Here is a 26,615-nt window from a genome sequence, read left to right on the forward strand (position 1 = left end):
TTCACAAGTTGACTATAGAGTTTAACCTAGGGTTACCAGACATCTATGATTTGCAATAAATACACCCCATGTGTAACTTTTAAATGATGATTGTGTTGTTATATATAGCTATTAAGAGTTGAAGAAAAAGAAAAGTTTTCTTTTTTCACTCTGTAAATCTGGTAACCCTAGTCAAACCTGCAATAAAGACCACCCCTGTATCATTTCCACAGTGAGCGGACATCTTGAGCAAGTTTGACTTCTGCTGCTATTTGGAATTTATTTTAAACTAACGGAACATTCATTTAAGCTGTAAGCAGTCCAGTGTACATCAGCACAGCAGAGTAGGGAGGGGGAGGGGGAGGGGGAGGGGCAGGGGGCGGCCTCTGCATTGACAGACGGCACGCTGATCCTATCGCTTGTCCAGTCAGAGATGGAATAGTAAATATTTCTTTTCCTCCGCAGCTTCTCCTTTACCCTGCACCCCAGGCTGTCGACAGCCACTTCTCGCCCCAATTCTTCTCTCTAGGAGAACTTTCTCTTCTGGAGGGCTTCTGCGCGGACGGCCAGACTCCTGGCGCAGACGGTGAGGACCACAATCAGGACCCCGACCAGGAGGCTGACCAGGGGCCAGAGCACGCAGTGCAGGAGCACGCTCTCGTCGTGGGAGCGCTCCAGCAGCACGTCGTCCGGTCTGCAACACAAGCACAGCACGTCAAGGCACGGGAGTTAAGGGGTCCGTTATGAGAGTTTATAGTATAAACATAGCAAGAGCAGGTGTAACAGGTAGTGTGGGTTAGGGTTAGGGTTAAGGGGTCCGTTATGAGAGTTTATAGTATAAACATAGCAAGAGCAGGTGTAACAAGTAGTGTGGGTTAGGATTAGGGTTAGGGGGTCCGTTATGAGAGTTTATAGTATAAACATAGCAAGAGCAGGTGTAACAGGTAGTGTGGGTTAGGGTTAGGGTTAGGGGGTCCGTTATGAGAGTTTATAGTATAAGCATAGCATAATCATGGGAAAGGCATGGAAACCTGCTAAATTACTGTGCAAATTTACCATGGCAAACTTTTATAAGGGGTGTATACAGTTTATGAGAAACAAGAAGTAAACAAGTTATGTTCTGAAATTGAGCTGAACTATGTGATTTGCATGTGATTGACTGTGCAGTGTGTTTGTTGGTTGGTAAATTGGACCAAACCTAAGATTTATTTGAAAGGATCACGATAGGGCCTATCTGTCCGTTTTCCGCACGACAACCAAGAAATTGTGGTGAGTCTTTATTCTTGTCTGCCCATGATGACAGCCCTTTACACTGATACCAAACTGAAATGGGAGTGAGCAGAACAAAGCATCGCCAGGGATATAACCCTCTAAGATACAAGGGACCTGTGTGTCCCACAAATAAAATGATGCTCACTTTCTTATTTTTGCAAGGAGGAATTGTCATCCGAATTGTCAGTTTCCTTGTGATATTTGAGTCACTCTCAATGTGTTTTAAGAAGAAACTGTTTGAACAGCCACTCAATTCCTTGTGTACATTAAAGGGTTAATGTAAGAGTACTGCATATATACTGTAACATAATAGAAAAATGGAACTGCATCATTGATACGGCCAGATAATAAAACTATTTGGCAGTTACATGTTTTACTGGACAACAACAGTACAGAACATGATCCTACCTGAGAAAATCATAGAATACCGCTGTGTACCAAATGTGTACTGAAGGCAAAAGTGTTCTGTCTCTATACCCCCCATCAAAGGTCAATGTCAACGTGACCAAGACATTCAAAGACAAAAATATGAAGTCACAAGTTCAGGCTTGACATTGGACCTTTATAAAATGACACAAAAGGGCACATCAAGTTGAAACGCACGATTCAACTTGAATAACAACAGAAGACAGCTGCGTAACAAACATGAAGCCATAATCATTAGGTCTTTATCATCCAGCAACCAAACAGTCACATGACCCCAGTATGGCAGAACACAGGTGGGGGAGACTAGACTTCAAAGGTGTCTGTCAATCTGCATGACAAACACTGTAAACTTCAATGAGCAATGACTGGGAAAAGAGTGAATGGTAATTTAGGTCAGAAAAGTTTTTATTTAGACAGTGTTTTTTCTGTAACTGACACACCACACTGTGGCCTAAATCCTGCTCTGAAAATAAGACTTGTGTCTCAGCAGGGTTTCCCTGAGTAAATATTATAATTAATGAATAAATAATTAAATGAAGAGGGCCTTGCTTGACTCCGCCTCCTCTCCTGCTAGGTGGAGTTGCCATGGTCACCCCTGAGACAGGTGCCTGTCCAAAGCAGCTACTCGTCAGCTTAGAGCAGAGCAGCATGAACAAGGGAAAGTGAAGGATGCGCTACAACCCCTCACAAAAAAATCAGCAGCATGCTCTTTCATCTTTTCACCTAGCTAGCAGAGGTAACCCTATGTAATAGCCCATGCTTTTCCCATATACTATGCATTTACCATAGTTTGCCATGGTTTGCTTTGTTTTTATGCTTTACTGTACCTCTCTGGGCTTTACAATGCTTACCTATGCTTTAATACACTACTAGACTTTTAGTATGGTAAACTTTTATTAAACTAGGTCAAGTAGAAAAAAAAAGATTCACCTGAGTTAAAATGAAAATAAAGTACAGAAAGCATGAATTCAAATCGAAATATCAAGGAACCTGTCAGAGAATGTCGCCATGGTTGTGAGAGGGAAGGGATGCCTTTTAAAGCCCTGGTTATCTCCCATTTAAGTAGCTAGGCCTCTATGAATGATTCCTGTTCATTCATCTCTGGGAGTCCACCTTAAGATCAAATGCCAAGACAGGTCACCAGAGATAGAGAGCATGTAAAACCCTTAAACAGGATTTGGGACCCGTCTGCCAATCAAAGTCTATTACAAGCACTCAGGATCAGTAGATTTTTTTTTTTGAAAACAGTTTGTTTGTGTGAAGTCTATGGAGTTCGAGAAGCTGCCCTGCCAAAACTTGGAAAAGAACATATATGCATTATAAAATAGATACATAGATAGGAAAATGAACATGGTACAATTATACACACAGTGACTGAAGGGGATATAGTAGACCATGATATTGACAGAATAGTCATCTAAAAGTGTGTATCAGATATCACACAATGAAAAAGTAAAACCAACATTCAGAAACAAAGTAATTGGATTACGTGTCATATTTTCAAAGCGTTTCCTCCATTATTTAATTAACTATTTTTTGAAAGGAGAAAAAATCATGTTAATGTTACAAAATACAAAAACACATTGAGGGTGCTTTAAGAGGACTAGAAAATATATAACATAGCTGTTTGGATCTGTTCTAGTAAAATTAATAGTCTTTAATGAACTCCTCTTTTAAAAAAAATAGGAGTTAAAGACTGGAGTAAACGCTTTGAAAATAAGACCCTTCATTACTAAAACGATACTTACCCTTTAATGATCAGATCCAGACTGCTCTAAAATAAACTGTTAAAGAAGCAAAGCAGATCAGTGTTGGATGAATTTCACGTCTCGTACCTCTGAGTTTAGTTTCAATGTTCAGTGGTACTAAACTAGACACAATGGTCCTCTGTGATCCAGTTGCTCCCTGAGATACGCATCGAGCTGCAGGGTGTTAGAGTCAGTACTGCAGTTTCAGTGTGAGTGTTCGTATGAGTGTCAGTAGGCAGTGTTACCTTCTCTGTTGGTCGAAGAAGCATGTGAAGGACTGGGAGATGTTCTTAGTCCAGTCATGCTGCTTCTTCAGCACACTGTCCGTGTTCTTCTGGTTGTCTCTTGCACATGGAGGAAGGTACGAACACTGTTGAGACACAAACCAACAAAAACATTACCTGCTGCTTGGCATGTTCTTTACAGGTAGTTTTCAGGTTGCACTGCCACTGAAGCAAAATGCTTAAAGTGTAAAAAATACACAGATGTGAAAATGCAATTAACAAAACACTCCTAAAAAATGTTTTGACAATCGGGCTCAATATTTCAAACACTTATGTATAAACTTATGTCAAGTACACACACGTTTTGACTCATGCCTTGACCAGCCGAGACGTGTGCCAGCTTGGCTTATTTCTTAAAATGTTGCTTATACAGTCAGCACTCAGATATATGACACTCAGATACACGTCAGTCTCGTTTTACTGTCTTTGTATTAAGAATAAAATCAATCAACATTATATATATATATGTGTGTGTGTGTGTGTAACAAATTAATGCACTTACCCGTCACATGTGATTTCCGACTCCATCACCAGTTTTCTGATACAAAGCTCATCTCTTCAGTGTTACAATTGACTTGTTTAACCGTCACAGCCCGCTGTTTTTTTTTTTTTCTGGGATAACAAATCAGTCTTTATTGTGCACTGCAGTTACACAGCGCTTCCTCCAAAAACAACTACAGTACATCAAAATAGAAGCCTTCTTATTTTAAAACAGTCCTTTCAGCTATGTGTTTTTTTTTTAATTGCATCTTTTTTGTGTTCCCTGAAAAAACTGGCAAGTTTTTGTCTTTTGCTGCTGTGTTATTCCCCCAACTCATGCACTAACAAATTTCAATGAAACAATGAACGTCTCCCTGTACAGTTCCTCAAACGCAAGTCATACTTTTTCTTTGTACAAAATGTGTGTGTGTGTGTGTGTGTGTGTGTGTATGTGTGTGTGTGTGTGTGTGTGTGTGTGTGTGTGTGTGTCAGTGTGTGTTTGTGCGTGTGTGCGTGTGTGTGTGTGTGTGTGTCAGTGTGTGTGTGTGCGTGTGTGCGGGCAGGCCAGGGGGTTGTTTGGGTGGTAGGGGCCAGGTTACAACGTGCTCACCTACATACACGTCAAATCAGATGAAATAATCAGATATGTGTCACACTTGTTTAACCGTCACTGAAGTCAACATTTTATAGGGTCGGATATGTGAGAGCTGACTGTAGTTTTATTAAAGAGAACAGCAGTACAATATGTGCATTCTGTTTGTCTGTCTGCCTCCTTATTTTCAATAAATAAATACATACAAGTCCTCCTACAAATGTTCAGCCTGTAGATCTAGGGTTGCCATGGTAACACACCATTGCTGGTATTAATAGAGCCCTGGTTTCCTGGAGAATAACAGGCTCTTTGTGACAGTGAATCAGATTGAAGTGAATTGCTTCATGACAAAGTGTACACTTTCTTTAATAGCAGTTCTTGCACTTTTTTTAATCTTGCTGTTTTCACTCCTCATCTGCTGCATCAACTTGTTTTAAACCATGAACCACGCCAGACCCCGAGTTTTGAGTTAATAAGTCAGGCGCATTTTCGTACTGTTGTTGTGAACATGAATAGATTTCAGAGAAGCCTGAGAAGCCTGTGAGGCTGAGAAGCATGAGGTGGATACTGTTTAGTAAAGGCTGTCTGACAGGACGCCTGGGATTGACCTTTCTGAACTGGATTACAGTGACTCAGGCGCATGTAGTTAGCTGTACCTGTATGCAAGTAAACTGGAGCATTTTGCATTGAAAAGGGGTGTCCAGTACTATTGGAGACCATCGTAGGTCGTAAAAATAATGCATGCGTATGAATGTAAGCTCTGTTTCAACTCAGGGAAGCACAACAAGATAACTGAACACAAGAAAACTGCCTTTTTTCCTTTGTTCACTGTTTGGTGTTACTATAGTGATACGATTTTACAGGTAACACCTATAAAGCTATTTCAACATGGGCTTAAAATGTAAAAGCGCTAAATATCTTTCGAATTTGGATCTTAGAACTGTATATACATAACATGTACAATAAATAAAACGCTTTCCTGTTCCTTGAATTGAATGCCAAAAGTTTACTGTAACGACATATTTTAGGATGCGACGTCTATGAGTAAGAAAATTACTATTTTTTTTTACACCCCAAACGACAAAACACCAAAAAACTAGCGCTGTTAACAACAACAGTGTCGTCACTCCTGCTCATCAGATCAGTCAGCCCGCCACTGGTATTGTTCAAACCTGAAGATTATGTTAAAACACGACTAGGCAAGGTGGGCATGCAGCTACATCAACAATACGGCACGGAACCCCTCTAATCCACAAGCTGATGAGAACTTGAAGTATATATGGGAGCTGCTGTAAATCAAGGCCAGCGCATTAGATCTAGAAACTAAAATGCTATTAATTATAAGATCCGGTAATGTTTTGTTTACCCCTGGTCTTACCACCTCATGCCGTGGCAATTCATTAATGGATTATTGAGAATATATAGTAAATAAATCACGAATATCTTCCTCACTCTGTCCTCTGGTTATGTCAGAGACATATTTGTTTCTAAAAAAACCCCAGTTAATAGAAATATTCAACCAGTGTTATGAGACTCTGGCGGTTAACCTCTTAGGGTATTCTAGTGAAAAGCGGGAATTCTAAAATTCTTTTAAAGAATCTGAAAACCAGGCATGTGCACGGAGCCGAGGCCTAAATCCCAAAACATACCGAATGCAATCAGGACTGGACTAACCCTGCAATATCAGGAGGCTATTCAAGAATATATGACTGGCAATGTTAGGACGCCTAACCTACATGGAGCTGACCTGTAGTACAGGAATGGTTTAATAAACTATTTCAATTTCAATGTCAATGTATAGCCCTTTGCAACCCCCAGTACAGTACACTGTAGAAATACAAGCTATTCTTTAGGCATGTGTGTTCACCAGAAATGATTGTTTAATTAGGAAAGCCCTTTGAGATCGAACGTGGTAAAAAATTAACTAGAACACTGTTGAATCATTAATTAAGAAAACTGAATAACTTGGGTCCACATGGTCTCCTGATGGTGCTTAATACTCACATAACTAGCGTGGGAGTCAATTGAATGCACTTTCATTTCTTCAGACACCATCGGTTGCGTTGGTGTGAGATATTTACTGACACTTAAAGCAACACTTCAAGTGAACTGATTCCCACAAAATAAAAAGGGCTGCCCATTGATTTCCAAAGAGGGGCCATAAAACAAAGTGGTATTGATGAAGCTCACTAAGCCAGCTTCCATTACTAATGCAGAGCAGGGCAATGCACTTTAGAGTGCTGCTGTTACCCCAGACAGTCTCTACCAATAATCCAGCAGCATGTAAAGAATGACAGTAAAGCTGGATCTCATCTTGCATCTCTGGGATCAGAGAACAAAGTTGCAGGATATTCCAGGCAGATTCACGGTGACAGAATTGAAGTGCCCCACCTTTTCTAGGTCAAAGGCCAGCAAACAGATGTCTCCGGGCTTCAGGTGGCCAAGGGAAGAGTGGGAGGTTTGGCAGGATCAGACCTCCTTGCCCACACATCTGCTTGAAAGCACTCCGCCCCTACTCTTTATGTGCAGTTTTTAATCAAATATTTCCGAAGCTCTCACGGCCAGCTGTAATTAATGAAGTTGGTGAGTAACTGGAGCAGTGCTGGCAGCCTGGGATCTTTCCTTGGCTCTCCCTGTGATAAGATGTCTGCAGGGATTCTAAAAGTCCTCTTTATCCAGCTGCTCTCGGATTCCTTATTTAATTATAAACGGTCTTCACACTGACACCTGTATTCTAAAACGTTGATCTGCTTTGCCGCTGGGGTGACCATGTGTGTTGGAGGCACTGTGATGTACTGAGCCTCTGAGCCCATCATTCAGTTGGACTTCTTTTGAAGATCACATATCAACACTACAAATCACACAAATGTTCTCTATGACTTTGGCAGTACAAGGTGGCAACCGACACAAACAAATGTTCTTTTGCGATTTTCTGTAATAAATAAGGCATTCCAAATGAGCAGATCTATTGACTGAAATAGACTGGATAAGCACTTTCTATAAATAATGTATGTAAATATGTAAGTGTACAGAGAGACAGTCTGATTATGATACACTTATAACGTTTGGCAATGAAGGATGTAAGCAAGATTCATCAAGCGATTATCCAGATATGAGAAAAACTCTAAAGTGTTACACATGGAAGGACAGGCGCCTGCATAATATCCCTGTTTACTGTTCTATAGTTCAACAGAAACCAGACTTGTTGGTTTACCAGCTTGTTTATATTTCCTAATTGTAGTTTTAGCTGCAGACACACAAGCCTCCCTGCTCCCCCACTTTACACACTAAAGAGGAACGCTGTTGCAGTGCTACCCCCAAAATGTTATTAGTTTGCTCCCACACAGGTGACTGGGTGGGATATTTGTTCTTCCTTCCTCTCCAGAATGGCTCTGCAATAGTGACTGCCTGGACTGGTATCAGTCAATGCTCTGTTCCTTGAGCTTGAACCCTGAGTCACATCCGCTCCACCTATCCTAGGAAACTGTGCAGTGCATGCGATGGGGTTAGAAAAGCCTCCACTTACCAGCTTTGAACTATCTGTATAAATCCTACCCTGTGCTGCAGAGCATAAACAAGCACAAATTAAAATGCCTGGGCACTTCACAACCCTAATTGGATCACAGCCCTCCTGTGTGTAGTTGTCAATACTTACAGACCACACAAACATTTAGAAGTGCTTGCAGGCTGGCAAGTTATAGACCTATGTTATACTTTAGCTCAAAAAAAAGCATGATTGATGACCCTTTATAAAAAGAGCAGTGAGATCAGAAAAAAACACTGCTGAAGTTACAGTGGGGTGGCATAGGCGGGCCAAGTTATACGAATAGGGTCTACTGTCCCTCGTAAAAGTTGAAATATCTGTAAATACAGTAATAGTGGACCTCTTCCAGCATCCTGTAACTCATACTCAGCATTATTTGTGCAACATGTTCAGCTCTTGCAGGGGGAGAGCTGCAGACAGCCATCAACACACACAGTGCATCCGTCTGTGTCACCTAGTATGATATATAGTGACTGATTCAGTAAAGCCTCAAGGGGAGGAGAGAAGGGTTCTTCCTCTCATTACATGGTTGTGCGCTTCCAAGAACAGGTACAAGTGTTCTTAATACTCCCAGGTAAAAAGTCTCTTAATCTGATATGCTGCAGTGGGCACTCGGTGCATTGCAATGCTTTTGTGAAGAGTCTGCATATTTGTTTTGATTAGGAAATCGGTTGCTGACTGTAGCTTCAGTATCTTCTAATAATAAAATATTTTAATATGGTTTAGATGAACTACTACTTATAATGAAGTTCAGAATGCCGCTGCCAGGATCCTTACCAGATGTAAAAAATGTGATCACATCACCTCTTGTCTTGCCCAGCTGCACTGGCTACCTGTAAAGTTCAGGATTATTTTCAGAACTCTCCTGCTCACCTACAATGCCCTTCATCACACAGGTCCCAAGTACCTCCTCAACCTGCTGGCCCGCTATGTCCCTGCCTGCAAATTGAGGTCCTCAACTCTGGCCTGCTTGTTACCCACCTGTTCTCTCTTGCTTTCCACATACGAATAGGTAACCAGAACATAAGTTCTTAAGACTCCTTTTTTATCACCATTTGAAATAAAATGTTTTACGCTGCATGAAGTATGTGCATAAATCATGCAAGTGCGCTCTGTAGCACTGGCAACTACTAATAAAGTTGCCAGTAAGCTTTTATAACACACTGACTTCGCAACTGCTTATTTCTGGCGGACTGAGGCAGAATCGTGGCTTTGAAACTGGCTACGAAGCTGCACGCAAAATTGAGATGGATTTACAGCAGGAGGTGGTACATTGTAAAAAGCAGACAACGTTGGACAATTTCTTATTTTAAAAAGTTCTTGGGGCTCCTGAGTGGTAAAGTAAAGGCGCTCCGCGTGGAGTGCAGGATGCCCCCTACAGCCTGGAGATCGCAGGTTCAAATCCAAGCTATGTCATTGCCGACCATGACCAGGGGTTCCTAAGGAAATTTGTGGCCAATTGTGGGCCGGGTAGGCAGGGCTTAGGTCGGCAGGGCAATCCACGGTTCACCGCGCACCAGTGACCCCTGTGGTTGATAGGGCGTCTGCGGGTCTGCAGTGGAGCCATTCAGATCTGTGTTGTCCTCCGGCACTATAGGTCTGGTGGCGTCGCTGTGGATCCGCAGTGCGAAAAATGAAGGATTGGCAGGAACACATTTCGGAGGACGTCTGTTTCAGCCTCTGTTCCCCGAGTCGCCAGGGGGCTGCAGCGGTGAACCGGGATAAAAAATAATAATTGGGCATTCCAAATTGTGGAGAAACCCGGGGTAAAAAACCATTGGCGACGACTAAATTTATTAAAAAAATAAAATAAAAAGTCTGTTCTTTAGAATTGATTGTAAGTACAACACATTTTTCATGTTTGCTTTACTCAAAATCAAATAAAGGAACTATGTTCAATTCTGAATTACTGTTTTCGACATGAATCGTTATAAATTATAAACCACAATATATTTTATTATATCACGATAGGCGCTTAAGGGTCCCTGTTTTTTGGAACAAGGACCCTAAAAAGCCACTTTGTTGAAATGTTTTTGTCTACTAATAATGTTTTCACATCAGCCTTTACTATAGTAGAGAGAGGACACTTGGCGAACGTACTCAAAACAGTCGATTACCTGCTGAGGAGAACATTAATGCTACTAAACACTTTTGAAAAGAGCTTCTAGGTGATATTTTGTATCGCTTCGGCCTTTTGAAATGTATGTTGCCATTTAAAACAAGTTTAAACATTTTAAAGTCCTGTTAGCTTTTAGAAGGCATCCATCAAAAGCAATACCGCATGACATGGTGTTCAATTATGGTCCAATATCCGCAATATACGAGGTAAAGCCAAAGACCATATTTGACCACCCTGGAGTGTGTTATTGCGTTTGGAAAATAGTACACCCTCCACCACCACCCCCCCTCCCCTATCAAAGTGAATCAGGCAGAGTGCTTCTGAAAGTTCCAAGCTGTCCTGGTATTGTGACACATCTGAACAGGTTGGAACACTCGTTAGCCAATGAGATTGATCCCTGTTCTTGCCATTTTATAATGACCTCTATACTCTGAAACTGACTGGCTAAGATGAAGTTTAGAATTATTTTCGTAAGCAAATGATTTTCTCCCCTGATCCCTAAATCTTCATAAACCCCTGGTTACATGAAAAAAATATGAATCACACCAGAGTGAAAACCCTTTATACGCAACAAAAAAACCCCAAAAATAATCCAGCCCAATTTCTCATTTTATCTCAGGAGATGTTTAGGTTGTCAAGACTGAAATAGAAATCTGGAATCCACTGGGAAGACAAAAGATGCCAACTAAAGCCTCTGTAATTTGTACAAGGGGTACTCTGTCAGTGTGGGTTCAACACTTTCAGAATTCCAAGCAGCCAATGTGGAATACAAAGCATTGAAAGCACAGGACAAGCCACCACAAAGTAGAGCAGCATTCACAGACTGCCTTACTGTGTCTCCTGTCAGGATCGGACATGGTGTGTGCAGTCTGAGTACATTATTTTAAATGCATGCTCCCGTGTGTGCTTTCTGTGCACAGGTGTCAGGGGAGCACCATGCTATACAGGTTATCTTACAGGCTTAACAAATCAGTGTTTACAAGAAACGCATTACTTTACCCTGGGTTAGAAACCCACTCTAGTCCTGCACCAGTCCTGGATTTAATAACTCCCCTTTGTGCATTGAAATGACCAGGTAGAGCAATCGGGCTCCTGCTACATATGCTCTGAACTGAACACACTTATCACAGCATGAATCTCCACTCCTGAAAGTCTCACCTGAGTCTGTAGGGTTGCTACGAGGCATACTTCATGCAGCTAAGGAAATAACTCATTATTTAACAGAGCCTCCAGATCAATGAAATAGTATATTTAATTAAGGGTAGCTCTGTTACCCTTTAAGTGGCTCATGTGTGATTGTTTACAGGGAGATATTATGTGTGTCTCAGGGACCCTTGCTTGTCTGCTGTAGTTACTAAGCAGTGCATCACAAAGATAGCAGGTGGGGGAGACCTGGGACCATCCTTGATCTTTCTGTATTTCTGTGCCATGTTTTAAAGCTATGCAGGCGTGAGACTAAAGACTGCAAGGGAAAGAATAATCGGCCGCTGCAGCAGCTAACACATAATAAGACCTGGTGAAGGTCCTGCCAGAGTGCTGTGCGGTGCAGAGAGTTCAGGAGAGGATGTGAAAGGATCTATTTGTCACAAGCTGAAGTTGGCTCATGTGAGCTTGGAAAGCAAAGGCATTCAGCTCTGGTCACGGCTGTGTTTTTACAGAGAAGACCAAGGTACTGCCATTCAAACTCACTTTTTTACTCTCGCAACAAAATAATATACATTGTAGATCACCAGTTACATGAATGAGCCAAACTTGTTATTGGTTTGAGTACCTCTGAGCACAGTATAGGATGCTGTCTCCAGTTTCTGTAAGCATCGCTGTAAAATCTGTTACTTTATTATATTTTGATATTATTATTCATACAGTATGTTCTGGGCCATTAATCAACAGGGGAATGCAGTTGAACGCATTCAGTGCAGAGAAATTTGCATTAACTGTGAAAGTGTGTCTGGCTGAACATCACTCATCAGTGTTGCATCCAAATAAAAAAGCACATGGCCAGGAAAAACGACCTTCAGCCAAGCAGGTTTAAAGCAAGAATGTCTTTGATTTCAAAAATCCCTCTGAACAAAACATGTACATTTAATTAATTGTGGAGGGTTTTCTTCGTCTCCTGAGCTTGGATGCAGTTATTCATTAGGACCTGTACCTAATATGAGGTTGAGCAATCTCTGTATGATCACAGCCTTGACATCACATGGCACAGACTCCACAAGGTGCTGGAAGGCGACACAAGGGATGTTAATCAATCAGTCATTATTATTTCAGACTTGCCAAGCCTCATCTTTTCCCTCTGCCCGTCACTGTTTGCAGCCACAGCTGTTTCTCTTGGTGATCACTTCTCCTTTGTTTTGTTATTGCCAATACACTTTTGATGTGTTGGGGCAGTCTACCAATACTCTACGTGTACCCCTATAATGCTTCTTTTGAATGCTGTTAGATTTTAGCATTTACCCATTTCTGGTAGACTGTTTGAATTTGTGCTGCTCCCACAGCTTTATAGTGCTACAGAGATCACATGATCATCCACAACTTCGAAACGCTCAATCAGAATTCTAAGGTAAAACAACAAGAAGCTATGTGAAGTAGACAGACGTTGTGTGTACTGTCTACTGAAGAAGGCACTGCGTGATTATTCAGTGTTCAGTATTGATTTACTGAAGAGTAGCCCCATGACAGCTACACTCCCTTCCATCTCATTCTCGCTCCCTGTTTACAATCTCCAAATGCTTGCAGCATTGTCTCTGATTCTGCAGTATAGTAATCTCTCTTTGTAACTTGAGACATAATCAATTTTCTGCAGTCAAATATAATTACACAATTGTGCTATGGGGAGTTCTCCTGGCCACCACCCCATGCGCAGCAATTTCCCTGATTATTTTTGTGACTGACTTCAACGCTATTAGCTTTTACAGTAATCACCCTGCAAAACAATTCTTGCTTTAATACCGAATTGATTTTTTGCAAGATGAAGTGGATAATTAATGTACTGTTCCGTTACATTTAAGAGCAGCTGCCAGCAAATCCTAAAAGGAGAGTTTCAATCGGACGGGAGATTCTGCTCAGTAAAGAGGGTGTACAGACCAGTCTAGACAAAGATTTGAAAAACCCCACAGATGAGTGTGTGTGGGGGGTGGGATTTTATTTAAGCTTTAATACTGGAAATCTAAGCTGTCTGGAAAAAATCGAATTCTACAAAATGGTTATTCCAGCTGCAGATGACCATGATATTTGATCAAATTATTTTCGGTTTCCCTTGAAACAATGATTTTGTTTCGCTTACCCCCCACAATACCAGGTCATGAAGATGTGCATTTCTACCAGCTTCAGACACCTTCTCATCATGTGGGGCCACCATGAGTTACACAGTTCCTCTTCTGCATGCACACAGGCGTGGTTTACTTATCACTGACCACAAATGGACTAACCCCCTCCGAGCTGGAACAGGTTGCTGGAGTATGATAAAACACAAGTCTCAAATTGCATATTAAAGGACACGTTTCCACAGCAACCCCTTTGTTGCATCCCCAGTAACATACAGTATCAACCACCTGCATCTACCTTTATAAAGCGGTCAGTATTAGCAGGAATGATTGCATTGTGGGCGGTCACTGTCATCAGCCACAGCTATCAGGGAGATCATCAGAACAGCAGCAACAATGTTACTGGGATGACAGAGAGCCACTGCTATCACAATCAATCAGTCTCTTCCGATGAACAATGAAGAGCTAAGATCCATTTCAGTATGTCTCCCTTCCCACAGTGAAACAAAAGGCATTTTAACTTAAGGGCCCAATGGCACTGCTTACAGTCCAGTGCAATACATTGAGGGCACTATACAAGCATTCAGTCAAAGCCCTCCCTGTGTGTCTCAATAACCCTGACCCCAAGTGTCAAAGTGTCAAGTCAACAGTGGACAACAATGCCTCATGGCTTTGAGACAGTTGACCACTCTACATTGAGGATTAAGGACTGTATTTGAAAATCTATTGGGGGATGGGTGGGGCACTGTGTTAATTGAGTAGTCTCTCATGCCTCGCCTTACTGGAGGAAATAGAAATGAAATAAACTATTGAAAGGGACCTCAGTAAAGTGTTTCCCATAGTTCTCGTTTGCTGAAATGCAGCCTGCCCAGTGTAAGCCGCCCTTGTGAACAGGCATCAGTAGACCAGAACCGAACAGAGTGTAATCAGATGTCTGTTGGAATGCTTCATCAATCTTTCATCAATTATTTGACCCCATTTCTTTCTACCCAACTGGAATGTTGCCTCACCTCTACAGCCCACTCACCAATCAGGAGGACTGAAGATCTATGGCCGATCTCAGTTCACACTGTCAAGCCAATCGCCTCTGTGTATCAGCCTCCAAACCTAAACAACAAATGCCTCCAAGCTACTGAACCCTGGAGGCGAGGCCAAGTCTAGCCCTTCTCCGCCTTGCCTCATCAGCGAGGTATGCAACCTGCCGCTGTGGCCCATAAGCATACACTCTTTGATCACTAGCTATTGCTAAGTTATTTTACTCAGAAACTGTCTGCAAACCTACTCCAGCTGTATATAAAGCAGCTCTTACTCATTAGCACCTAATACGTCAGTCTGTGCTGGGAACAATTAGGCGCCGCTGGCTATCAGTATAACAAGGAGCTCAGCATTCTAACAGTGTGAGTGGACCTTGGCCAGCTCCATCTGAAGGGAGGGAGAAAATCATCCTAATGAATCTTTCCATTTATTTGAAAAGCTAGTCAGTCGCCACCGTCTGTTTTGGTCATATGTTAAAATCCCTTGAAAGTTGTAACGTACACGTTGAGCACCGGAAGTTGAAATATAATATGTGAGTCATTTCAGCAAGAAGATTAATTAAACTATTAACAAATTAGGGGTGCCTCTAGGGAGCATTTCCTTTGATTTACTGACATTTTAAAAGGTCACCCTTTTGTGAAGAAGTTCAGGTTAAGAAGCTTACTGTGAGCTACCTCCTCTGCACTGTAAATCAAAGGGCCGCTCACACAGAAATAAACCCATAAACAAAGGCTACATAGGATTCAAAACAGACTTACAAGACTTCAAAATAGGAATGATTTCCCCTGGTAATATAGGGCTGCAGAAAGCCCTACAGTGCTTACAGCACGCGCATTCTGCAGCCCTTGTTTCACATGGGGACATACGTTTCAACACAATCAGAACAATCCTGTCTCTATTATTTTATGCAAACCTTCTCCTGTGTTTGTATCCAAATCAATGCTTCAGTGTCAAGAGGACAATCGTCTTCAGACAAAATGTGCTTTTCATTCTGAGCATGAACTCTAATTCTATTTATAATGCAGGCTTCGGAAATTGGGTACTTTAGATAAGTACTACAGGACAAAAATAGACTGACAGAAATGTGTGATTCAGACTGTACTACAATGAATACTTAAACGGTTTCAGTGTCTAATGCAAAAATGTGCAACAGATATACATATTAGTATATTAAATTAGTTTACTGATCTGCTATTTAGAGCGGAGTTATCTTTCCTATACTACTAGAGCAGTCTGTGATTTTCAATGGAGTTATCTTTGCTAGCTGGACGTGAACCGGCGACCCCACACACCGCAAGCAGACGTCTTTACCACAATGCAAAAAGCCAGGAGAGCGTCTTTACCACAATGCAAAGAGCCAGGCGAGCGTCTTTACCACAATGCAAAGAGCCAGGCGAGCGTCTTTACCACAATGCAAAGAGCCAGGCGAGCGTCTTTATCACAATGCAAAGAGCAGGCGAGCGTCTTTATCACAATGCAAAGAGTCAGGCGAGCGTCTTTACCACAATGCAAAGAGCCAGGCGAGCGTCTTTACCACAATGCAAAGAGCCAGGCGAGCGTCTTTACCACAATGCAAAGAGCCAGGCGAGCGTCTTCACCACAATGCAAAGAGCCAGGCGAGCGTCTTTACCACAATGCAAAGAGCCAGGCGAGCGTCTTTACCACAATGCAAAGAGCCAGGCGAGCGTCTTTATCACAATGCAAAGAGCCAGGCGAGCGTCTTTACCACAATGCAAAGAGCCAGGCGAGCGTCTTCACCACAATGCAAAGAGCCAGGCGAGCGTCTTTACCACAATGCAAAGAGCCAGGCGAGCGTCTTTACCACAATGCAAAGAGCCAGGCGAGCGTCTTTACCACAATGCAAAGAGCCAGGCGAGCGTCTTCACCACAATGCAAAGAGCCAGGCGAGCGTCTTTACCACACTGCAAAGAGCCAGGCGAGCGTCTTTATCACAATACAAAGAGCCAGGCGAGCGTCTTTATCACAATGCAAAGAGCCAGGCGAGCGTCTTTACCACAATGCAAAGAGCCAGACGAGCGTCTTTACCACAATGCAAAGAGCCAGGCGAGCGTCTTTACCACAATGCAAAGAGCCAGGCGAGCGTCTTTACCACAATGCAAAGAGCCAGGCGAGCGTCTTTATCACAATGCAAAGAGCAGGCGAGCGTCTTTATCACAATGCAAAGAGTCAGGCGAGCGTCTTTACCACAATGCAAAGAGCCAGGCGAGCGTCTTTACCACAATGCAAAGAGCCAGGCGAGCGTCTTTACCACAATGCAAAGAGCCAGGCGAGCGTCTTCACCACAATGCAAAGAGCCAGGCGAGCGTCTTTACCACAATGCAAAGAGCCAGGCGAGCGTCTTTACCACAATGCAAAGAGCCAGGCGAGCGTCTTTATCACAATGCAAAGAGCCAGGCGAGCGTCTTTACCACAATGCAAAGAGCCAGGCGAGCGTCTTCACCACAATGCAAAGAGCCAGGCGAGCGTCTTTACCACAATGCAAAGAGCCAGGCGAGCGTCTTTACCACAATGCAAAGAGCCAGGCGAGCGTCTTTACCACAATGCAAAGAGCCAGGCGAGCGTCTTCACCACAATGCAAAGAGCCAGGCGAGCGTCTTTACCACACTGCAAAGAGCCAGGCGAGCGTCTTTATCACAATACAAAGAGCCAGGCGAGCGTCTTTATCACAATGCAAAGAGCCAGGCGAGCGTCTTTACCACAATGCAAAGAGCCAGACGAGCGTCTTTACCACAATGCAAAGAGCCAGGCGAGCGTCTTTACCACAATGCAAAGAGCCAGGCGAGCGTCTTCACCACAATGCAAAGAGCCAGGCGAGCGTCTTTACCACACTGCAAAGAGCCAGGCGAGCGTCTTTATCACAATACAAAGAGCCAGGCGAGCGTCTTTATCACAATGCAAAGAGCCAGGCGAGCGTCTTTACCACACTGCAAAGAGCCAGGCGAGCGTCTTTATCACAATGCAAAGAACCAGGCAAGCGTCTTTATCACACTGCAAAGAGCCAGGCGAGCGTCTTTACCACAATGCAAAGAGCCAGGCGAGCGTCTTTATCACAATACAAAGAGCCAGGCGAGCGTCTTTACCACAATGCAAAGAGTCAGGCGAGCGTCTTTACCACAATGCAAAGAGCCAGGCGAGCGTCTTTATCACAATGCAAAGAGCCAGGCGAGCGTCTTTACCACAATGCAAAGAGCCAGGCGAGCGTCTTTACCACAATGCAAAGAGCCAGGCGAGCGTCTTTATCACAATGCAAAGAGCCAGGCAAGCGTCTTTATCACACTGCAAAGAGCCAGGCGAGCGTCTTTACCACAATGCAAAGAGCCAGGCAAGTGTCTTTACCACAATGCAAAGAGCCAGGCGAGCGTCTTTATCACAATACAAAGAGCCAGACGAGCGTCTTTACCACAATGCAAAGAGCCAGGCGAGCGTCTTTATCACACTGCAAAGAGCCAGGCGAGCGTCTTTACCACAATGCAAAGAGCCAGGCGAGCGTCTTCACCACAATGCAAAGAGCCAGACGAGCGTCTTTACCACAATGCAAAGAGCCAGGCGAGCGTCTTTACCACAATGCAAAGAGCCAGGCGAGCGTCTTTACCACAATGCAAAGAGCCAGGCGAGCGTCTTTATCACAATGCAAAGAGCCAGGCGAGCGTCTTTACCACACTGCAAAGAGCCAGGCGAGCGTCTTTACCACAATACAAAGAGCCAGGCGAGCGTCTTTACCACAATGCAAAGAGCCAGGCGAGCGTCTTTACCACAATGCAAAGAGCCAGGCGAGCGTCTTTACCACACTGCAAAGAGCCAGGCGAGCGTCTTTATCACACTGCAAAGAGCCAGGCGAGCGTCTTTATCACAATACAAAGAGCCAGGCGAGCGTCTTTATCACAATACAAAGAGCCAGGCGAGCGTCTTTACCACAATGCAAAGAGCCAGGCGAGCGTCTTTATCACAATGCAAAGAGCCAGGCGAGCGTCTTTATCACAATGCAAAGAGCCAGGCAAGCGTCTTTATCACAATGCAAAGAGCCAGGCAAGCGTCTTTATCACACTGCAAAGAGCCAGGCGAGCGTCTTTACCACAATACAAAGAGCCAGGCAAGCGTCTTTACCACAATGCAAAGAGTCAGGCGAGCGTCTTTACCACAATGCAAAGAGCCAGGCGAGCGTCTTTACCACAATGCAAAGAGCCAGGCGAGCGTCTTTATCACAATACAAAGAGCCAGGCGAGCGTCTTTATCACAATACAAAGAGCCAGGCGAGCGTCTTTACCACAATGCAAAGAGCCAGGCGAGCGTCTTTATCACAATGCAAAGAGCCAGGCGAGCGTCTTTATCACAATGCAAAGAGCCAGGCAAGCGTCTTTATCACAATGCAAAGAGCCAGGCAAGCGTCTTTATCACACTGCAAAGAGCCAGGCGAGCGTCTTTACCACAATACAAAGAGCCAGGCAAGCGTCTTTACCACAATACAAAGAGCCAGGCGAGCGTCTTTACCACAATGCAAAGAGCCAGGCGAGCGTCTTTACCACAATGCAAAGAGCCAGGCGAGCGTCTTTACCACACTGCAAAGAGCCAGGCGAGCGTCTTTATCACACTGCAAAGAGCCAGGCGAGCGTCTTTATCACAATACAAAGAGCCAGGCGAGCGTCTTTATCACAATACAAAGAGCCAGGCGAGCGTCTTTACCACAATGCAAAGAGCCAGGCGAGCGTCTTTATCACAATGCAAAGAGCCAGGCGAGCGTCTTTATCACAATGCAAAGAGCCAGGCAAGCGTCTTTATCACAATGCAAAGAGCCAGGCAAGCGTCTTTATCACACTGCAAAGAGCCAGGCGAGCGTCTTTACCACAATGCAAAGAGCCAGGCGAGCGTCTTTATCACAATGCAAAGAGCCAGGCGAGCGTCTTTACCACAATGCAAAGAGCCAGGCGAGCGTCTTTATCACAATGCAAAGAGCCAGGTGAGCGTCTTTACCACAATGCAAAGAGCCAGGCGAGCGTCTTTATCACAATGCAAAGAGCCAGGCGAGCGTCTTTACCACAATACAAAGAGCCAGGCGAGCGTCTTTATCACAATGCAAAGAGCCAGGCGAGCGTCTTTATCACAATGCAAAGAGCCAGGCGAGCGTCTTTATCACAATGCAAAGAGCCAGGCGAGCGTCTTTACCACAATGCAAAGAGCCAGGCGAGCGTCTTTACCACAATGCAAAGAGCCAGGCGAGCGTCTTTATCACAATACAAAGAGCCAGGCGAGCGTCTTTACCACAATGCAAAGAGCCAGGCGAGCGTCTTTACCACAATGCAAAGAGCCAGACGAGCGTCTTTATCACAATACAAAGAGCCAGGCGAGCGTCTTTATCACAATACAAAGAGCCAGGCTCTTCTGCAGATGTGGTTACAGAGCTTTTAACCTCATCTCACTGACAGGGGTCAGAATCCGTCACGGCAGCGCCGCACACAACACTGTTCGTTACACTAGGCCTAAATACGGCTCTGCAAGGAGTTAACCTAACAAATGTCACTCCACAGTAAAATAGACAATACATGCAGCAGTAGCACAATGTGGCAAACCCATGGGCTTGCAGTATCAGATTGTCTGGAACAACACCCACACAACATCCATCTGATCAACCAACAATTCATTCCAAAATTAAAACATGAATGCATCCTTGTTTTTTATTGTAAGTGCACAGACAGCAATGCTTTTAGCAAAATAATTTTATGAAAATATACTGCTGCCAGCATCCATTAAAAATATCTGTCCCACTGTGGTGGATCTATTATTTGATTTATTTCTGATCTAGACACCAAGCATCACCTCTATCTTGATTTCCTTCCAGTGTCTCTATTCTTGCATTAACAATTGCTTCTAACCAGTCAGGCAGCATGTTCTTTAGCAATACATTTGTTTCCTTTTTGTATTTTTTATTGCATTGCTCACTTAGTGTCTTTAAATGTGTCTTTCTAATTTGGCTTAAACGGGGGACGGGGGCACTGCCTTCAGTCAGGCCAGTTTGCTGTTGACATGCTCCATGAAAGCTTCCCTTTGGGGTTCTGTAAGTGCATCTCTGTCCTGACCTGTACACCCCCTGCCATGTAGTCCTGGGCCAGAGGACTGGGACGATTTTGTGATGTGGACTAATGTCAACTGGGGCCAAGTAGAGAGCACCCCAGGCCTCCAGATGTGAAAGCTGGCTGGTTAATTAAACCACTGCTCCTCAAGCATGATTATAAATGTTACACAGATACAGATACTCATGGTCTGACCTGTTTTGGAATTAAGCTAAATATTGCAAAACCTGGCTTAAACCAGTGAAACGGTGTAAAGGGATGTTAAATGGGAAGGTAATCCCTTATATAAAGTTTACCACGGTACTTTTGCAGTTTTCCCATGCTTTTTCCGTGGTTATGGTATGCATTTACCACAGTTTACCCTGGTTTGCCATGTTTTTTTAATCTGCTTTACCATTCCTCTCTGTGCTTTACAGCACTCACCTATATCCTTAACCATGCATTCACTGCCCTTAACCCTTAAAGGTACAGGGGACATGTGTGTCCCACAAAAAAAAAAAAAAAATGAAGCTAACCTTCTTATTTGTGCAATGAGATGCCAGAAACCGGGTTTACTGACAGGTTCGAGCTGGGCATACCACGTGTTCATTTTAAAAACAATATTAATGCACACTCTCACGTTTTTTTAACACTTCTCCCAGACAACTCCCAGGGCAGATTGTCTTCGTATTTTGTTACAAACTCTACTGTTAAAACTTTCATTTCTGCAAAAGTCATATACTCTGTGGTTACTGCAATCCCCGTCTGAAACTAGCAGTGTTTATATATATATATATATATATATATATATATATATATATATATATATATATATATATATATATATATATATATATATATATATATATTCTCATATTATCAAATAATCCTAAACAACGCTGGAAAAAGACACACTTTCTTAGTGATTTGAACGCTGGGACATGGCAGAAAGATTGATTAGGTTTGGTAAGCACAAGAGAACACCAAAACGCCAGCGACGTTCAGAAAACCAGCGCTTCAATAACATCTTTCATTTCCGAAGGAAAAACCAACTTCAAGAAAGTTACATATGCAGCGACCTTTACATGCATGTGTTGAGCAAATCTGTAGTGGACATGTTCCCAGACTCACACATTGCAAAGTATTCTGAAGGAAAGTCTTAAAGGCACACAGATAGTGAAAGAGCGGTTCTGTTACAATTACAGCATCAACATTGCTTTGGAAATGTAGATTGATTGATAGTACGTGTTCATATACAGCAATGGTGTGTTCATTTAAAACAGAAGATAGTTGCCAATGAAATGCTCCTGACGACAGTTACTGTTTTTCCCATCAAGTACGTTAACTCTACTTGTAGACAATCCATCAAGTATTAACTCAAGTGTGCAGCTTCCCCATGTTTTGTTCAATTTTTTTTAAAGAAAAAAATAATACAGAACTAAAAAATAAACATGCATTACAAGGCAATATCAACAAAACGAATACAGTAATTGCTTATTTTTGCAGCTTGTGACTGAGTATTACTCCAGGATTGATACATCCAGGCCCTGGGATCAGTAATAGCTTACTATATTATCTCCTGTGTGTTCTGAACTTATATATAAGCTTACAAATAAGACTTTATTTGGTACGGGTCTGCACGCCACAGGGGCACATTGCTTAGCTTTAAAAGGGTGGTTGGTCGTGAACCGTAAGAGTGAGGTATTGACAGATGCGACAGGCGGCATTAGCGAATTCCTTCTACCAACAAGCATTTATATTGTGTGCAAAATGTGAATCCGATCGGTTCTAGAACGGTTCTTCTGATCCATTCTAGAATGGTTTGTGTATAACATTATAATGTGTGGGATTGTAGGTCAATGCCTGATTTCCTTTGTCATTTTGTTACCACGTTAAACTTACAGTATCGACAGTGTAATGACAACGTGGTTATTCCGTTTCTAAAATAGTTTGTAATACTTTTGTTATATATATATATATATATATATATATATATATATATATATATATATATATATATATATATATATATATATATATTAGCTCAAAGAGCCATCTGCCCAACGTTTCGATATGTTGATATATATATATATATGCGTGTGAGTGTGTGCGTGTGTGTGACATCTGAAACAACATTTTCCAACTCACCTTTGGGTTGATAAGAAGTTGCTGTTCGTTGAAATGCAACAGTGCTTGGGAGTAGGACTCCGAGTTATTGACATAGATCTGGAGGCAGGGGTAGCGCGAAGTGCCTTTGCAGTCCACCCCACACGTGAAAGTGCACTCGAACATCTCCCCGCTCTGCTGCACGGACAGCACGGTGCAGTTGACAGGCTTGCACTGCATATTCTGCAGGGTGGGATTCAGCCAGCAGAAACACAGGATGAAGAGGGACACGATCCCGCAGACGATGAGGAACAGCCCGAGCCTGATGGTTTTATCCTCCGCCTCCGAGTACTCATAGGACACTCTGAGCCTAGCCATCATCAGCCCCCGCCGGTGCAGCGCTCACAAGCATTCAAAAAACAACGTGGTTCTAGTGAGGAAGAAAGTCTGGAAAGCTCCGCCACCGGCTGCAGATTCCGGACTGCATCAGTGTCCAAAGACGAGAAAACTTCTTGTCAGTAGTCAGCAGGTCGAATTCCGCCGCTGCTCTCGCGTTCCGGTTATGCGCGAGGCTATATAATTTAGCAATGCCTGCAGCAACATCAGCATCAGATCTCTTTACGCGCGTTTCCTGATTTCAGTCACTCTGTGCAGGCTAGCTGTCCACATAGATTTGGACTGGTGAAAGCCTGGCACCTACATCTGTGGTTAGGTAAGCTTCTTATGGTGAAAAAGCACGTAGTTCCGAGTACACGCTGCTCTCGACTAGTGTGCTGATATGTTGAAGAGCGGAGCGGCAGCGGGTCCGCTGTCCATCACCACTTCAGTGACACAGACACAGGGTAGCAGGCTGCTGATGCAACCAGCCGCTGTTCGTGTACTTTACTCAAAACGAAGTTTCTGCCAATAATAAATACCGGCTGACAATATCACCTGTCTGGTCATATTACTACTTAAACGGAATAACACGTCTTTAGGGAATTCTATTGACAACATATTTGACAAAGACTTCTTTCCAACTTGTTTAACAAGCTCTGTAACACCTGCGCAAATATTGTATCCATTTCTTTAAAGCGAACGTTTCTCAGTTCAAGACGTTCAATTAGCGAGTGCAATGTAACGAAATACAGCACTGTGGAAAATAAATAAATAAAACCTAACGATTAAAAAAAAACCGTAACAATATGTGTTTGTAGTTCGTTTTTAGATTTTAAAATCGTTGCGCGGGTGGTTTTATGTCAAACAGCAAATACATAAACACACTTTGTTCTGTCCTTAAATAAAAGTGGCCTATACAATCTATATAGTAAACATATCGATTTTGCATACACTATGTGGCTATAGAGCCAGAAAACGTTCCTATAGCCCGCTGCCTTACATACTAAATAGACTTGGTCAGAATGTAACGGTTCTATGATTCATTTTTTTTATATAAACAACAAGAATAAGCAGTGCCAGTGATTTCAATCCGATGTAGGCGATGCTTTTTGATACTGTCTGGCTATATCTGCACAGCATAAACCAGCAAATCGTAAGTGCCTTTTTAAAACCGTTACTATTAGACTAAGTTGCCGAACAGTTCGATATAAAATATATGTGAATTTTAGGTTACAGTCATTATTATTTCTAATAAAAGGCCTACAGAAAAAAAAACTAAACCATATATCACGCAGTTAATAAAAGCGATTTTGATTCCAAGAATTAAGAGAACGAATTCAGAGCTGCATTGGTGTGCATTTCTCTCCTTCACAGTCTCAGATAGAGGTCGACAGTTTGCTGGTTATTGTTTTATCTTTTCATTTCTGTGCTGATTTTATTTGGCTGCATAACAACGTTGCGGTTCCCTCCTCTCACTTACCTGCTTTCCGTATCCCTTCGAGGGTTCGGGCTCCTTCGTGCTTTTGGACAGGCGTCTAACCAGTGCCCTAGATTTAGGATAGGAAAATGCTGCTTACTATAAACGAGACCGAGTTTCAAAAAAAAAAAAAAAAAAAAAATTCAATAAAGACTTTATTAGGAAACCACGTGCCTGGCAGAATAGCCAGCTACCTTATGAGGAATTGGAGTTGCCCAGGGTTGTGTTTTATTATATCTGTAACCTGCAGGAGTCCAAATATGGGCCGTTGTGTATAGTAATGTAGGTCAATATATTGTACTAGGCACAACATAGTCTCTCCCAGAAGTTTTGGATTCTTGTTCAATTAGACCCTAGTTATATATACAGTATTCTGTTTATTTCTAGAATAAAAGCACTAGTTGGAGAGCAGTCACGATTCTATTCAACCCCTGTCCAAACTGGAAGAAGGGAGTCTGTAAAAATGAGCTGCTTGATTAGCAGGCGCCTGCACAGCAGCCACAGACTGGCATAGATCAGAGCTAGGGATCTAGAACCTTTCTGAGTGGAGAAAACACCTCCAGCAAAAAATAGCAATGGAGCCTAAAAGAACTGTCAGACCTGGTGACACACCTCAATCAGGTGTAGGCTGTAGTGTGTGTTTATGCAGTTGTACCTAATTTAGCATTATTATTTATTTCTTAGCAGATGCCCGTATCCATGGCAACTTACAATTGTTACAATATATCACATCATTTTTACATACAATTACCCATTTATACAGTTGGGTTTTTACTGGAGCAATCTAGGTAAAGTACCTTGCTCAAGGGTACAGCAGCGTCCCCCACCTGGGATTGAACCCAAGAGAGTCCAGAGCCATAACCACTACTCCAAACTGCTGCTCCAATTGCTTTTAACAGCCTACAACAAAAGCTGAGACACCTTTAATAGCCTTCAGAAATGATTCAGATAAAACACAATTGTTATTTGTAATTCAATTCTACTAAAAAAATAAATAAAAATAAAAAAAACTTTATCACCTCATTATAAACTGCCAGCTAGGCTTTATATTGCAAAACAGGCAGTAAATTCATCATGTTGATGCCTGGTGTGTTCCTTATCTTAACGTAAACAGAAAGGAATAGGCAAGAATAACAATTCCATTACATGCACAATGGAAATCTTTCAAAGTTGTTTGAAGGTTAACACACTGGAAAACAAACAACCATGTGGCACTTGGGAGAAACAGCGATTGCTGTAGTTGCTTGTTCTCCCAGCTTTTAGGACTCTCTTCCAATCACTGTGTCTCCCATGATTCCAGCCAGGAAATTAAATTAAAAAAAAAAAAAAAAAAAAAAAAATGCCATACATTTCCCCATTGAATTTTCATAGGTAGGTGTTAAAAGTTTTTAAACAGTGTTCAAGTGTGGAACATTGTGCTTAGCATTGTTAGACATAGAGATCAGTCGCAATGTTTTACAGCAGCAGGTGGTCAATGGATGGGTTTCTCTGCCTGGAAAGCCACTAGACATCATTACAGGAGCAAAAACTACTGCAAAGGCCCAGCTTTGTCTGCTTTAAACGCACAGGCAGTTATGAACCTTTGTCGGCTGCAAAATTCATCTTAACGTCTAGCACATGTTAACAAAACAGGTTGATTGGCTGGAAGGCATAGGGCAGCAGTATGGAGTAATGGTTAGGGCTCTGGACTCTTGACCGGAGGGTCGTGGGTTCAATCCCAGATGGGGGACACTGCTGCTGTACCCTTGAGCAAGGTACTTTACCTAGATTGCTCCAGTAAAAACCCAAATGTATAAATGGGTAATTGTATGTAAAAAATAATGTGATATTTGTATAATGTGATATCT

At 42.6% G+C, this 26,615-nt stretch overlaps 1 protein-coding gene across 1 annotated transcript; it reads right to left on the reverse strand.

The window, feature by feature from the left end:
• On the reverse strand, window positions 1-24,676 carry LOC117416230 (calcium-activated potassium channel subunit beta-4-like). Its single transcript, XM_034027319.3, has 3 exons — window positions 22,956-24,676; window positions 3,671-3,795; window positions 1-673 (listed from the first exon to the last, which is right to left on the reverse strand). Exons 1-3 carry the CDS (start codon window positions 23,292-23,294, stop codon window positions 505-507), a joined length of 633 nt encoding a protein of 210 aa, XP_033883210.1. The 5' UTR covers window positions 23,295-24,676; the 3' UTR covers window positions 1-504.
• Window positions 24,677-26,615: the final 1,939 nt, after the last annotated feature.

Source organism: Acipenser ruthenus, chromosome 7 (genome assembly GCF_902713425.1).
Source record: "Acipenser ruthenus chromosome 7, fAciRut3.2 maternal haplotype, whole genome shotgun sequence".
In the NCBI taxonomy this organism is placed as follows: Eukaryota; Metazoa; Chordata; class Actinopteri; order Acipenseriformes; family Acipenseridae; genus Acipenser; species Acipenser ruthenus.